We start from the raw sequence: 16,346 nt of genomic DNA on the forward strand, positions 1-16,346 counted from the left end.
AAGTTGTGGACATCGGTTGGAAGCTGAACAGTTAACTTATTTCCTATCCAAACCATGCTATGCTGAAATAGCAGTAGATAATTTACCTTAAAAGAATATTTTCTTTATTGTGATTGAAGTTGCCTGCTGTTGATATTTCCCATTCATTCCATCTTAATGTTTGCAGGGAACACTTCACAGGTGGTGCTGGAGTTCATTAAGTGTTCCAGAACTCCCTCATGCAAAATCAAAGGAAATTAAGAACTTGAGTAAAAATTATCTAATGCAGTCAAATGTACAGTCGATGATTATTTCTGCATTAAGCATCCCATTTTCAGAAAGACTTCAAAAGTCAGACTAGTTGTCTTCAGATAGCACTCAAACAAGCATGCAAGATTTACTTTTCAACCTAATGGGCTATGGAAGAAAGATACACATCTTGTGTAGATGTGAAGTCCATCTGCTGTTACAGCTGCAACTTTCCTCATTTTAAAAATAAATAGATCTGGACACCAATCTCAGCACTGACATAAGAGAAAGTAGTGGTCCTTTTATACAGCAGAGAAAAGGAAAATATAGTACTCACAGTTTAAACTTAGAACTTAGTTCTCCATTTGTCTTTGATAAGAAAAAAATGAAGTAACTGTTCCTGCTTTCTTGAAAAATATTTAGAATACCTTAGATAAGATTCAGACTTCAGCTTTTTATGATTTTTTTTTACTATTTTGTAAGTAAATATTGCAGGTGTTGACAGAAGGATAAAATCTCTGAAGTGATTTCATACCTTCAAAGGGATAAGTATATATATATTAGGTAAGCAGAAATCTGCCTTAAACATCCTAGCATATTTGCTATGACACATAAAAGTATGTTGCTTTTTTCAACTTCAGTTAAGGATAGAATCACAGAATCATCTAGGTTGGAAGAGACCTCCAAGACCACCTAGTCCAACCTCTGACCTAACACTAACAAGTCCTCCACTATGGCAAACAGTCTCCATTTGTTATTAATACTGATCAGGTTTTAAAACAAATTTGAAGTAACATTAAACAATAGCAAACAGGAATTAAATGTGGGTAATAAAAATATTGATTGGTGCCTCTTAAATGGTATAAATCTATCAGTTGAAGTGGATCTCTAATGATTTAGATCAGCTATAGCTCTGCCTGATACCATATACATAATTTGCATGCACATTTTGTTGTTGAACTGACAGATCTGTAGAAAGCTGTTTCATATCTTCACCAAAAATGAATCTGTTCTTGCCAAAACAGTAGGACAGAAGCCATTAAGAACATAGTCCAAAATATTGTAATCTATTCCAAAGGTGAAGCGATATTGATCCAAAATCCCTTATGTCAAGAAAGAGACCGTAAAGAGGCTTCCATACCCAGATTTAAGTCATATCTCACATGGGCAACAACCAGCATTTACCAAAACTAGCCATGCACTTACTTGTTCTCTGTAATAAACGACTAAACATCATCACGTTTATATGTTCTTGGATAACTCCAAAACTGTGTTTCACATTATATCCTTATACATTCCATACAGCAAATTTGCATTGTTCTTACATACCAGTTAGATAGCAGTTTCACATTACTGTCTAAATTGGTGTAGAATATATTAAATGAAGATGGGCCCTACATCTCTTTCAACCACTGAAAGACATTCAAAACAAAGCTTCAGGTTACTTTGTAGTTGGTATTTTACAAGTTACATTTGAGACTAAAACCAAAATATCAGAGCCTTGATTTCTTCACTAGAAGCTACATGTATAAGGTCAAGATTTCACATGCAACTCCTTACATCACACACCCATACCTCAAACTCTGGCCTGGAGCTGAAAGACATTTCTCAACCCCTAACAAGGAGGTGCAGCACAGCCCTGGTGCCATGAAACCACTGTGACAGCTCATTCATGTTTACATTAGCACATGTGTTTAGCATGTGTTTATTTATTAATAGTAAAAAAAAAATAATAAAAAAATCATGATAATAAGATAGGAAAGAAGGAAATAAAATGAAAACATTATGAACTTGACCTGAGCAAATATAGCCTAGTATTCTGACAACAAGCAAACCCCAAAGGAAATAATTAATTGAAAATTAAATAGCCTACATGAAGAAGGCATGGCAAATGCTAGGAACTTCCCCAAACCAGAAGGGTATTACTGTTTTCAAAGCAATAACAAGTGTAATTCTGAACTTCACATGAGCAAAGCCACAACCATAAGGAGAACACTGAGAATGAAGTTGTAATAAATGGCTTAGACTTCAAAATAGGACTATAATCAAAGGTTACAATTTATTAAAGGAATAGAGGTAAGCAAACAGCGCTGGGTGCACCAGGTCTCTGCTCCACCAAGACGCACACCAGTTACATCAAGCAGCTGATTTTTATGCTCCTAGGCTGATACATATTCATTACTACTTCTAAAAAAAACCAGGGTTATTATAGTTTCCGGAATCCAAACCCTCCTACTGGAGCATGTGTATCAGTCTCCAGTGGTCCCTCTGGGGGTCTCTTGTGCTGAAGGCTCATAGCCTTCCTCCCTCTTGTCCTTCTCCTTTGTCCAACTTGGCTGTATGTCAGAGACTTGTGCAGTGTCCCCTGCAAGCTTTGTCTTTTAGTCGTTCTTCAGCTCTCTCTGTCTCCTTAATCTCTTGGCCAGATATCAGAGACTTGCATAGTGTCCCATGCAATAGTTATAATAGTTTGCAGTTATTCTGAACTCCCCCAGATATCAGAGACTTCAAGGAAAAGCCTACAAATACATTTCCCTTCAAGCTCTCTGTTGACACAAATTGCTAAAACATTCCTTTGCAAGATACAAGAACTATATATATTAACCACTCTGCTTTTCTTAGACTTGTGGTTATACAAGGGTCTGTAGGACAGAAGGTCACATTCATCATACCATGTGGCCCTAGCATTGTTCCATACTGACACGAATCAGATGAACATATTTCACAAAGTAAATAACTCCATCTATTAATAACAGTCTTAAAATGTCACCTAAGAATGTGCAGTTCTGTTGGATTCACTCATGCCGTGATCTTTTCTACTTATGTTCCTAGAAACAATCTATACTTTAGTTGTAACCCCTTCCTTGTGAATTCCAAAAAAGTGTCAGGGAAGGAACTGCTGAGCATCACATGAAATAAAACAGCTGGGATATTCTGATACATTTTGGGGTTCTACATCTGCAGTATTATCTGGAAAACCAATGAGTCTGCAGGTAATAAAGAAAAACTTCAACACAGCATGCTTGAGTAAAAGTTGTATTTCTTAAAAATCTCATTTAAGCAAGAATAAAGAAAAAGCAAGCTTGTAATAAGAGACAAAAGGAAACAATATAAGAAATGTAATATATATAGGAAAAATAAACTTCCAAGCTTTCATTTTTAAATAATCCAAACAGGACCTATGCATCTATCTTCAAATTTCGGTATACAAACAAATTATTCCCCCAAAATATATCTTTTACTTTATCCTATCTTTCTTAGCACAAAATCAGAATCTGCAACAATTTTCTCTTAACAGATGGACAGATAAACACAATACCTCAGTCGTGATGTGATGATAGTCACTTCACAGCCAGTAACGTACATTATTTTTTTTTGCACAGCCTATAACATGCATTATTTTTGATTCATGCCATAAAATGTTATAGAATGGATGTAGTTTTAAACTATTTGTTGTAAAACAAATCTTATGTTTTCTGTAATTCACGTGGAGATTTTCATTCACAACAGCAATTAAAGAGAAGTATCATCTACTTTGCACTAAAAGAAAAGCATTCAAAAACATGAACTAAACTACAAAAGAACTACATAAGTTGTTTCTGTGGCTTACACCAGTAGGTGTAATGTTATGCTTTTCTAGGTAAAATTACTCTTTGTACTCTGAGACTGCTGCTTTCCTCAATTCTGTCTGAAATACACAACTTACTAGAAACACCCCTTTGCTGCTTGACCAGCGTATGTGAGCGCATGTTTGCATACATGCAGTTTACATGGTGAAGAAAAATTATGAATCACAGAGAAAGTTAATAAAGATACAGAGCACTGCTCCAACCACACAAACAAATAATAAAAAAAATATTAGGAGAAAAACCAAAACCAGGCTTTTTTTTTTTCTGTGCAAGATAATAGTCCTCCTTTCCTTCGCTTACGTTGAAACCTCTGCTCAATACTTGTTCCACAGAAGCAGCATAAATCTTAACAATAAACATGAATCACGAAGGACAGATTTAACCTCTTGAATTTAAACACATTGAATTTATTAGCCATAACAATGTATGTGATATTTCTTTCTACTGATTCAAAAGGAGAAGCAAGTCAACCAGATGCTTTTGAAAGTATGTGCAAAAAACCAAACAACAATACACTTACGTACCTGAACACCTGCTTCTCTGTTTTTTCATTTAAACTGCTTGTTTAAAATAACATCTCTGCTGTGCGTTTAGTGATTACATTCTTCCAAAAGGAAAATGCAACTCAAATTGATACTGTAGTATCAAATAAGATACTTTAGTCTTGACCTGCCTGATGATTAGGGAACAATTGTCTGTTTTGTGGAAAACTTACTTAGCTAGTCAGCAGGAATGCCCTGACAGACTTGAAACAGACTTCAACCGTTAGCAGAGCAGTTAACGTGGCAAGGGTCAGAGAGGGAACCCAGAAACTCTGTTCCAGGCAGGGTGGGACTGCACAACAACAGATGACACAGCAAGCCTTGGTCTTCCCCACCTCCTGCTGGGGAGTTATCTATAGCAAATCAGCAATCTCAACTCAGCCAGAGTTCTGGAGGCTAGTTTCCATCATTCAGGTAGTGCTTGGTATGGATGTGCCTTGTGAATTAGCAACTGGTTATCATGACTTAAGTCACTGGTAGCACTTTGTAAGATTCTGGATCCCTCTTTGAGCAACAAAAACTGCTAGTGAGACATGCAGTCTGTTTGACAAAGTGAGTTTCTTTGCCAACCTTGTTAGGAATAAGTTGTGAGTTAATGAGTTGCATTGTTTTATCTGATGCTGTCAGGTGAGTGCTCAGGAAGAGTAGGAGATATGACTTTCTACAGTAATGCCATCATCTAAGCATACATTTTAATTTGCTAATGCTTGTTCCAGTCCATATCTCCAAGGAGGGAGGCTTTACAAGCTGTTTCACTGTTATCACCCTCACAGTAAGAATTTGTTTCCTTATGTTCAGAAAGAGCCATTTGTATTTCAGTTTGTGCCCACTGCCTCTTGTGCTGCCACTGAGCACCACTGAAAATGCCTCACTCCACCATCTTTGCATCCTCTCTTCAGATATTTGTACACGTTAATGAGATGCACACAAACACCCTCACCACCTCCTCTGCCCCAAACCTTCTCTTCTCCAGGCTAAACAGTCCCAACTTTCTCAGCCTTTTCTCAGCCTTTCCTTACAAAAGAGATGCTCCAGTCCTTCATTGTGGTGCTTTGCTGGACTCTCCAGTATTTCTGTGCCTCTTTTCTACTGGTGAGCTCAGGATACCATATTCCAGGTACGACCTCACCAGTGCTGAGATGAGGTGCAGGATCACCTGCTTCAACCTGCTTGCACACTCCTCCCCAAGACACTATTTAGCATCGTTTAACTTGGTGTTCACCAGAACCCCCATGTTCTGTTCTGCAAAGCTACTTCTGAGCCTGTCAGCAGCAAGTATGTACTGGTGCATATATGTGATGGATGTGTGTCTCAATTACAAACTATGTAACATTTCTGTACTTTGAGAACACATCTTATTCTTCATGACATCTCTGAACCAAAAGCTTGATGCATTCTCTCTCCTTAGGAAGAGAAGCTCATTTCCAACCTGTAGTTTCACTAATAACTAAAGGAATAAGAAGCACATTAGTGGGGTGTCTCTAGACATGAGTTGTGATATGAAAAAGAAATAACTGTAGTTATGTTCTTTTGCTTCCTTCCCTAGAAGTATCAGATCAAGAAGTTTCTGCCCTAGTCCACATCTGATCTCCTCTCACATTCTCTGAAATACTATTTCTTCCCTTTTGAATCAGATTCTGTTCATGCTTCATGTTCACATCCCTAGTAGACTTTTTGGATCTCAACAAGAGTTCACTGTCAGCATCAAGCAATTTGGATGAGGAATAACAAGAATTTTGCTTTAAGCACAGTTGAAATCCTACAATCTTTTTTTAAAATGATCTGGTAGAAAGTCCCTGTGCAACTGCAGATGTGAAGACTGAAACAATATATGCATTAAACAAAATCTTTCAACTTGAAAAACTAAGCATTGAATGCAGGTGCTACATATTTGTGGAAACTACAATTCTGGGTAAAGGGATTTTACACTTTTGGTCTCTTTCAAGGTAATATCATTTTGATATTATAATCCTTCTAAAAGCAGCACTAAAATTATTTTTTGTTATTAATTTCTATACAGAAAGAGCGGGAGAAGGGATCTAATTTGGCATTTATGTTTCGACTGCCTTTTGCTGCTGGCAGGGTTTTCAGCATCAGTATGTTGGACACACTGCTATATCAGGTATTGTGCCTAATTGTCTTCTGTCAACATAGATAATATGCATTCTAACCACCTGTTTTATTGTATGTAATTGTCAGATGACCCTATTTTCCTACATGTAAGCCATTAACATAGCTGTCTGTGCCACGAGCCATCAAAGACAGATCAGTGGAGCATGTTCCATGTGACCTCGCTATTACAGTAATCAACCCCTCAAATTGCCCTCTCATTGAATGAATTCTGCTTCTAAACAATACAATACTTGCTATGAAACTCTTACGAGTCTGGTGAGATGGATAATTTTGATTCAAACTGTATAAAATACACATCATACAGGCTATTAATGCTTGTATTCTGCAACAAAAAGTCAGTGCCCATTCCCACAAAGTAGCAGGTCTAACCACAAAAATCAACAGAAATATTTGCATCAGTAATTTACCAGCCATCTTACCAGGCAGCCTCTTCTTACTCTTGTCAACTAGACCTCCAGATGACCAGCCATCACACTTTAAAGCCAAAGAACAACTAGCTGCAAGTTGTGTTCCAAGAAGGAAAGATAACCTGCCTCCAATGCTGCCCTGCTATACCCAAGAGGTGGCAACAAACAGTCCTATCAAAGTTTGCAGAGCATACGCTGTCCTCTGATTCCAGCAGCCCAACTGATAAGGAGGAGAAACATTAATGGTTTTAGTTGATCTAATGTCTGTTCCTGGTCTTTGCCTTCACTTCTACATTTAGTTTGCTTAGTCATATCTAATTTCCACCTTTCTGCCAAACAGCAAAACACTTTGTTAGACCAACAAGCCTAACCTGAGATAAGGCAGATCTACTTCAAACATTAGCTGGGTCAGCAAAGGCAAATGGCTCCAGTTTCAATTAAAATAATAGTAGTCTCACCTTAGCATTATCCACTACTCAGTACTGCATCTCCATCTAACATAAGACAGCATTTCATCTGCACTGAACATAGCTATTTTAATTTTGTAATCAACAAAGCTAACATCTGACTTCCCCTGATATTACATCTACATGCACCTTAGTTTTCAGGCTTCCTCATTATACCTTACTCTCTCTGAATCTTTTTGTATACGAATGCAGAACCAAAAAGCTTTTTTTTTTTTCCCTGTCAGTAGATGCATAAAGAAATAGCTATTTCTACAATGATTAAGAAATCTAAAAGATGAAGAGATTGATTTTAAATGTGGATGTGCAATGTGTTTAGAATTTACACTTAGCACATAAGGTTACCTGCTCATCACTTCATTGAAGTTTTCTTTCTTCTCTGTCTCTCCTGCTAAAAATCTTGCAGTCATTTGTGAAAGATTATATGATTTCTATTACAAGACTTCTGCTGGGACTTGATACCACACCAGGATCTGGGTTCCTTTGCTCTGTAAGTTTAAAAAAAAAAAAAGATAAATTATTGTTATTACAGAATAACAAATAATATTCTGTATTGTCTGCAAAACACCTCTACTTTCTTTGTAGAGCAGTTTCTTTTGTGAAAGCCCAAGAAAGGCCAGCCATCTGTTTCCGTTTTCACTGGGGAGAAGACAGGAAAAATTGGTAGAAAATGTGTCTGGTTTTAGTTACCTCCAAAGCAAAAAACATTCCCTATCCCCAAAACCCACAACCCATTCTATAATGCATGAAAGAAAACAGGCAAGACAGGAAAACACACAAGTGCAAGTTTTGCTGTTGTTTTTGCCCCTCCCCCCCCTTATTTTAATGTAGATGGCAGTTCAGCAACCAATTTTAATAACCAAATATATCAAAAATAGAAAACTCTACCTGTCTGTAGAGCCTAGCTATCACTTACACACAATGCTGTTTGACAATACCTATTTCCATCATAGGTAACGAAGGGAAAAATTGGACTTCATATAAATATATATCTACACACATATCTAAACTGAAGTAATTTAGTATATGTCACTGATGTTCAAATCATCTTATTCATGTGTCTCTATATTCCCTATGCAGAGTTAAAAATATTTAAGTGGGTTACTCCACCCAGTTAGTTTAATCTTTCACAAGGGACTCATAAATATCTTGAAATAAAGTTTTTGAAGTCATGAAATATTTGAAATTAATGTAGGAAATTTTTCTACCATTTATGCTTAGTGTATTGCTTTCTCCACCTTCTTTCTCCCCAAATACTGAGCTTGCTGTCTAAAGAACAGTTATCTGGCAACATTCAAAATATTTGCTTGTTCTACAGCCTGTCCATCAACAGGTTCTTACTACTGCTGATACGTAGTTCATTCTTTTTATATTTATTATTCTTTTTATATTTTACTCAGATAATGAACACTGGATGAGGGATACCATATAAGTTTAAATAATTGTAAAGCATTTTAAATGATGATAATTTTAAAGATAGAAGTAATTCCTAAATGACTGAACCACTTGCACCACAATGTCTACCAGAGAACAAAGGAACAGTGTCTACAAACTTGACAGAAATTTTGAATTTATTGTGAATGAAAGGTGCAACTCTACAATATGATCATTACCAGCTAGCATTTAGTTTTCAATTTTTCTCAAGAGCATTATAATGAACAAGTTATAAGCCATCATGACTTAAAGTTTTCCTTCCTATTGTTTGTTCAGATGAAAATCACAGAAGAGGATCTGTGGATTAGGACATATGCCAGACTATATCAGAAACTTTGTTCTTCTACAGGAGACATTCCAATTGGAATCTATAGGACAGAATCTCAAAAGCTTACAACATCTGAGGTATGTCACTTTACTATACTTTGGAGTTGGTTACAGAGTATACAAGATTTTATTTTTTTTTTTATGGTCTTCATAAAAATTGGAACCACTTATTTAAAGAATATTGGGGGTGCCATGTATGCAAATGCACTTAATTGTAACCCACTAAGGCCTCCCTCCGCTGGCATGTATACAGTCAGATTAACACAAGGCCCAGACCACATGAATATCAGACCCAGTCTACATACAGATTTTCATTCCTATGCTCATCTATGAATTGACTAACTAAAGAGCAAATGCAGCTCAGCAACAGGTAGATTTAGGCTGAACTTGCATGTAGTGACTAACAGTAATATCCATAACAAACTATATGACCAGGTTCTGTATCAGGTGCAACATGAATGTCAACAGTCTAACCCGAACAGGTGGCATTTCAGTATTCACATGAATTTGCAACTAGAAATGAATTAGAGAATAAAATTGTTATTAAAAATATAATGGTATTTCTTTAACCTTGTCTGTTGTTGTTTCTGTATATGTCTGCCATATAAATATATATTTCTCCCTGTGTGTGTGCATACATACACAAACATATCAACATTGATAGTCTCTTTCCTGACTATTTAACATACGTGCTATAGTGACATACTACATCACTCATTTTCATTTTTTGTTTGTGCAGCTTCCATATCTCTTATCCATAAGCCATTTATTTACATGAGCATTAATACTGCCATCTCATTAAACCATGATTCAAATATGGTTCTACTTTGCAACAAAATTTTTCTGCTTCTGAAATACAGTCTCAGTTTACAGATTTCCAATTTAGACAACTTATATTCTCTTCTGCGATAAGGTTATAAAACATTAAGCCATTTAACTACAGGCTTTATCTTGAAGCAAGTACAAACATTAAAGTTAACTTAAAAATAAGGGTTAGAAGAGGCTATGCAAGATTCCAAGTTGACTAGTGACTCTTCATGGAGCACCAATACTACTCCACATGGCTTCTACAGCCTAGCTGGTGTGCTCTGCACTTGCAATAATGTCAGATGACTTTAAATTTAGCAGCATTAACACAATCCATCAAAATCCCTTTGAGAGGGATTTTGTAGGCAAAATCGCTGCTAATATGAAAAAAAAAAGTTGTCATAACTTTCATCACAGCAAAGGACATGGCAAACTAAAAATTAATTAAACACAGATAAGATTTTCAAAGGCTTTACTAAAAAACAAGATTTAAGTCAGTCAGTTAAACTCACAGTTTTACTGTAACATGAGGAACCTTTGAAGCCTGTACTTTAGTGCTTGAATACCTGATCAGATCAGGCCCAGATTTTCTGGGGAGGATAGAAGCAATTAAAAAACAAAGAAGACAACAAAACAACAACAACAACAAACTCCTTCTATTACTTCCTGCCAGGTTTCATTGGTAGTCTCCCAAAGAGTTTGATAAATCAGGCAGAGGAAGAATTGGAAAAGATAAAGACATCTAGTTAAATTCCCAAGTTGTTATGTACTGGATTCAAGTGGAAGAGTGGCACTGTCTTTGTTTATTAAATTAAAAGCATTTATTAACCTTTTTAAAAAGCTCCAGAATCAGAATGCAAACCCCAAGAAGTATTTCCTACATATAATACTCCAACAGTTTCTTGTTCAGTGGGCATTCATGAAAACCTTACCCTTCTACAGAGGCATGGGAGCCTTTCCTAACCTAGCTCTTCCCTAGAATACATAGAAACATCACACCTGGCTCTGCTTCTGTGGTGAATGGAGAAATTCTGAAATCTGTAATCTTCCTGTAGAGCTATTCCATTTTTAAAGTCATTTCCAACTAATTTAAGAAATAGTGTGAAGTATCATTTAGTTTTTCAATATATTAAACCAGAAAACAGCATTAAAATACTGTTTGATGAGGTCTTTAAAGTGGAAGTTAGAGAAACTTAAATTACTTTTTTTTGTTTTGTTTTGGAATGATGAATTTCTAGTCATAAATTGAAGGTTTCTAATGCAGAACCTCAAAAGTGTATATCAATTTCATTTTAAACAGACATACAAAACTTAATTTGAATTGAGTACACCTTAGAGCAGGCAGTTAATTTTTAACTTGATTCACAAGAACAAAACATACAAATATTTCTATATGTACTAGTTATCCTGTGAAACCTTTTCTGTACTATCCAAATAAGACACCCTCACTTCACTCTGACAGACAGATGCACGTCTTTCCCCTAAAAATAAAATTTTCAGTGATATAGTTGCTAAAGAACATGAAAACCTAGCTTGCCACACAATGACCTGCATGATTCCATCTATTTCCATTTAATTAAGAAGAGAGATATGGGATATTCCTTACTACCTGTGTAATTGATTTTCTGTGGTTGCTGTTAAATACTCCATGTTTGCTTCTGTGAATTCACTTCAGTTTAAATTGTCTTTTGTTTTGTTTCCCCCACCCCTTTCATTGTCAGTCACGAGAAACGGCTTCACAAGTAAGTATTTGCTCATTGTCTGCCTGTTTCTGAGTCAAACCCTGGGAGTAAAATCCTTACAGGAAACAGAACTATGTGATGGAACATCCTTGAATAAATAAAGCGTAAAACAACATTGTTCTGTACACAAACATCTTATTGAAAATTTGAAAGCTGACAGAATGACTTTTGAAAAGCTCTATGGGATTTGGTAGGCTATCCCTACTGAATCCTGAAGATAGCAGATCATCTTTGCAGTGAGCTGAAAACCTTGATCCTAAAGACAGTAACTGTTAATGGACAAAAATCCCCAAGTTTATTGTAAAGAATATGTGGCTACACGTAAACCTGGTTCAGGTTGCTGTTGGAGCAAAATTTTCAACACTGACAAGGTCAACAGAATCTTGCCTTCAGATTTGATTTTAATAGAAAAAGATCTTTAGAACCTCAGTAGCTCTTCAGATATATTTGGTGTAGTCACTGATCACTTTAAGTGTATCATGACCTCTTTCTGTTCTTGGGGATTCATATAAAGTAAGACAACCTCAAATTTAAAAGTCATCTTTGTTTTGGATTTAAAAACAAACAAAAAAAAGCCACAACACATCAAACTGGCATCAGTAACCGGGTAATAAGACCACAGTGATATCAGGATATTGGTGAGGGCTTCATGATTTCAATGCCAATGAAAGACATGTTTTAAATATCAGAACAACAGCTCAAGATTATAAAGAAGTAGTTTTTTTTTGTTTGTTTGTTTTTGAAAATACAATCCAAAGGTATTATAGTTAAATCTAACATTCACCTGAGTCATTTTAATACTGCTTTGTGTGATTGCACAAAGAGTATTATTGGTCACAGTTGGGTGGCATGAAGAAAATAGCAATAGAGGGCCAGTAGATTTTAAGTCTGCTTTTTTACAATATTGTTGCTAAAAAGCAATATAACTATACCTCAAGGTAGGAACTATAGATTACCACATTTGGAAGAGTTGCCCTGAATCACACTTTAGAGTACTGCATACAACTTCAGGCACAGATGTAGTCCAGAAATCACGTCCTGGTAGATGAAAAATACTTGGAAATGAGAGACTGGTAACAGGCAATTTTCACCTGTAGTATTAAGAGAGCACTCGAAATGGTGCAGTCAAAACAGTTACAACTTCAATTTCTTTTAAAAATTAAAAAAAGTTTTTTTTTTATATATATTTTAATTTTTAAAATTAAAAATAAATAATCTAGTAGAGAGTAACCAACTCAGGAACATTTAGTAACTATGAACAACTAAATTCCCTCAGCTCCATTACAACTAAAACACTTGTTCAGCTGCACTACTGAAAAGTGAATGTTTTATTCTGCCTCCATTTTTTAAACCCCTTAATGTCTCATTATTCTCCCTTCAAGTCTCAAATCTCTATTAGTGTGGAAGAATGGGAAGACACTAAAGACACCAGAGAGCAATTTAATTATCGCAGTAACCATCGTAACTCAACATCTAGTGATCAGTCTGATCATCCTTTGTTACGACGAAAAAGCATGCAGTGGGCCCGACGACTGAGCCGAAGAGTACCAAGACACTCTGGTAAAACGGCTGAGAAGATAAGCCAGCAGCGAATGAATCTTTATAGGAGGTCAGAAAGACAGGAACTTGCTGAACTTGTGAAAAATAGAATGAAGCACCTGGGCCTTTCTCCAGCAGGATATGGTATGATTAATCCTTAAAATTAATAAAAATATGGGCTTGTGGTAATTTCTTTAAAATGAAATTTGCTTCATCTTTTTTAAAAAAATCAGTTCTATTATCACCCATTCCTATTTTCAGATGAAAGTTCAGAATATATGAGCTTTAAATAAATATGACCACCTCCGTCATATTTAAATTCAGCATATATGTGTATGCAGAATATGTAAATATTCCTTAGTCATTGAACAACTGCTCCATATTTCCACAAACTTGTTGAAACGTAAGTGAAGAGAGCTATTATGAAGTTTGCAAATCTATCAAGGTGGGGAGTTGTTTGTGTGACGGAGGATACATTTTCCCTGTATTTTTAAAAATGAACGCAAAAGTGTCATATTAAAGGCATTTTTATGAAGCAAGTTTCACTAGGTCTTTAGATGTTTTTATAAAACATGTCTTTTTCCAGCAAAACTAATTTTAATTTTTTTTTTTAAAAAAAAACAACTCTATTGACAAGAGTTCTGTAATAAACTCCTAAACTTTATGCACAACAGCTGCCTGGGATGGCCTTCTAAAGCCTTGGCTTTGTAGTGTTTTGTGGAAATCCTCAGAGCTATGGGTTCTAGTTTTCCTAGGAAAAGCAACAGTTTCTTCATCTCTCATCTTTTCTGTCTGCAGAGTAGGTCCAATAAGAAGCTTAGCGCTTTCTTGTTCAGAAGAACCAACACTGCAATTCCCATACTCAATTTACATTCAAAGCATTCAAAATATTGCTTGACAAATGCATTACTACTGATTTTTCAACACCATTTTATTTACATTTTACCTGTATCTAAAGTATCCATTAGCTGAAGGTAAACAGTATCTCCTATACAATGAATATTCTTATTCGCCCATTTTGACAGCACATATTCTTAATGCAGGGTCAGGACATCCTTTAACATCAACAGTAATGTACTACCCATCAGTGGTTCCTATTGTTGCTATGTACACATTAACTTCATCATGAGAAAAAGCTACTGCAGAATACATGGTTATAATTTTGCTCAGTCTTTACAATTCACATATGAGTTCTTTATCTGAGACTCCAACTGGATAATTACTACTCCCACTTTATTTGTGGATACTATGAATCTGCTGGAAGAATCAGGACTAAGTATCTTCCAGGAGTGACACAGGCCACAGTAACATTTAATCAACCCCAAGAAATTTTGTAAACATTGTTCACGTTTATACTAGTCACAGGAAAACTTTGGTCAATTCCTACTTTTCTTTTATAATCCTAGTTAAGAGCTGACAGCAGATGTTCATTTAATTACTTAAAACCATTCTGTTATATTCAGAACAGCAAAATCTTGATAGGTAGATGTTTTAGCTAATACAAATCTATCTGCCCTGCTTCTGATTTACAAACTTCTGTTATCTCTTCCGTGTTTTCTTACAGATGCATCTCATTATAAAGAAACTACCTTGACAACCCCAAGAACACCATGTTCTGAAAATAAAAATTAAGTTTTACACATGCAGCCAGCTGCTAACCTGGACTGTCACATTCCCACTGCCATCTATCCTCCTTCACATTCAGTAAAAAAAAATTCCACAAGACTTTCACCTGCCTTCAAAACTAGCTCACTGCCCACTCATCCCACTACACATTAAGCTATTACTACATATCCTATTATTACATAGAGAATAGAAACCTTTTAACATCCTTATTTTTTCACACTTAGAAATCAATCATTCCAGTTAGCTCCCTGCAGAAGTTAAGCATATTCCTTAACACCATCTTTCTGCATGTAAGGGGAACAATGAAAAAAACAGGAAACAGTCACAGCTGCTTACATACCCCCATATAAAGGAATGATCCTATACCTAATTTCACATCTTCAGTTTTCTTTACACTGATAACCTAAAACCCCCTAAGCACTCCAATTCTAAAGTCAAATAACTGAATTCACTTATGCCAATTGAGGCACAACACATTTTTGGCAATGCAAGCCCTCTAGCTGAGGCATGATACTAGGATACTATATTAGCATGAGGCTAGTACACTGGTGAATGTGTTTGTGTAAGTTTTTACAATATTTTGCATCAGCTTCATTTTACAGAAATAAGCTGTACTGTTAGAGACCATTTTAGCTGTGTAATTGCACCTGTGCTAAGAGTCTGAGTTTATCTGATTGTTCTCTAGACAGACATACTTACGGTAGTGCAAAATGTGGTACAAGCACATAAAAAGTTACATGTAGTTTAAAATATCCAATATCAATTTTCACCCTAAAGACCACATATCAAGCATACTTGATTAACGCCATATAGGAATTGTGCTGAAACTAGAATGGGACTGTTCTCTTTTGCATCATTTTCCCTAAAAGTAAAAAAGTAATTAGCACAGATGAAATGCCTTTCCTATTAAATTGAAATTAGCCTCACTGCAACAACTTATGAAAAACATCAAGAGAAGGTTATACAAAAGAAAAGATACAGCAGTGACAGCTACAGAAGCGTGCTGAGACTCAGCTAAGTAAAACTCCTAAAAAAAAAAAAAAAAAAAAAAAAGAGGAAAAGATTTCTGTCAGCCAATGCAACACAACATTAGAAGAATGATTAAAAATACAGTGAAGAAATTCCAATTGCTGTTCATACAGCTTTCATATTTCAACCCACTGGCACATGTGATAAAAGTGAAAATTAGTATTTTCCTTGACACTTAGGGAAAGTGAAGAGAGAGATATATTGACCAAATTTGGAAATGGATAGCATTTAGCTTTGGCTATCGGTGGGACTTTATGCCAACTGAGGATGGAAGACCCTACTTTCCTCTTAGCAATGTAAGCCAAATAAATGATTGTTTAATCAAAATAAAACTGAGTTGTATTAAGAATTAATATGACTGGAAAAAAGTGCAAAAGAACATTTTTTAGAACACCAGAAAGAAAATGCATCTTGAGAGATAAATCAACAGATGCTATGT

General features: G+C 35.7%; 1 protein-coding gene and 1 long non-coding RNA gene across 13 annotated transcripts in view; one reads left to right on the forward strand and one right to left on the reverse strand.

The window, feature by feature from the left end:
* The window catches only part of KCNT2 (potassium sodium-activated channel subfamily T member 2), a 151,793-nt gene that overhangs the window by 125,561 nt on the left and 9,886 nt on the right, over positions 1-16,346 (forward strand). For 5 of the 12 annotated variants that reach the window (XM_072041507.1, XM_072041509.1, XM_072041510.1 and 2 more), the window contains 5 exons: positions 6,420-6,521; positions 7,810-7,893; positions 9,114-9,242; positions 11,693-11,713; positions 13,096-13,396. In XM_072041507.1, the coding sequence (XP_071897608.1) occupies positions 6,420-6,521; positions 7,810-7,893; positions 9,114-9,242; positions 11,693-11,713; positions 13,096-13,396 (637 nt within the window). Of the gene's footprint in view, positions 1-6,419; positions 6,522-7,809; positions 7,894-9,113; positions 9,243-11,692; positions 11,714-13,095; positions 13,397-14,816; positions 16,204-16,346 lie in introns of all 12 variants that reach the window. The other 7 variants (XM_072041508.1, XM_072041512.1, XM_027462477.3 and 4 more) reach the window with 3 other exon arrangements.
* LOC110353704 (uncharacterized) overlaps positions 1-16,346 on the reverse strand; it is a 526,570-nt gene that overhangs the window by 123,969 nt on the left and 386,255 nt on the right. The window contains exon 12 of the long non-coding RNA XR_011810868.1: positions 7,749-7,891. This is a non-coding gene — a long non-coding RNA (uncharacterized lncRNA). The remainder of the gene's footprint in view (positions 1-7,748; positions 7,892-16,346) is intronic.

This window comes from Anas platyrhynchos, chromosome 8 (genome assembly GCF_047663525.1).
Source record: "Anas platyrhynchos isolate ZD024472 breed Pekin duck chromosome 8, IASCAAS_PekinDuck_T2T, whole genome shotgun sequence".
NCBI classification, from domain to species: Eukaryota; Metazoa; Chordata; class Aves; order Anseriformes; family Anatidae; genus Anas; species Anas platyrhynchos.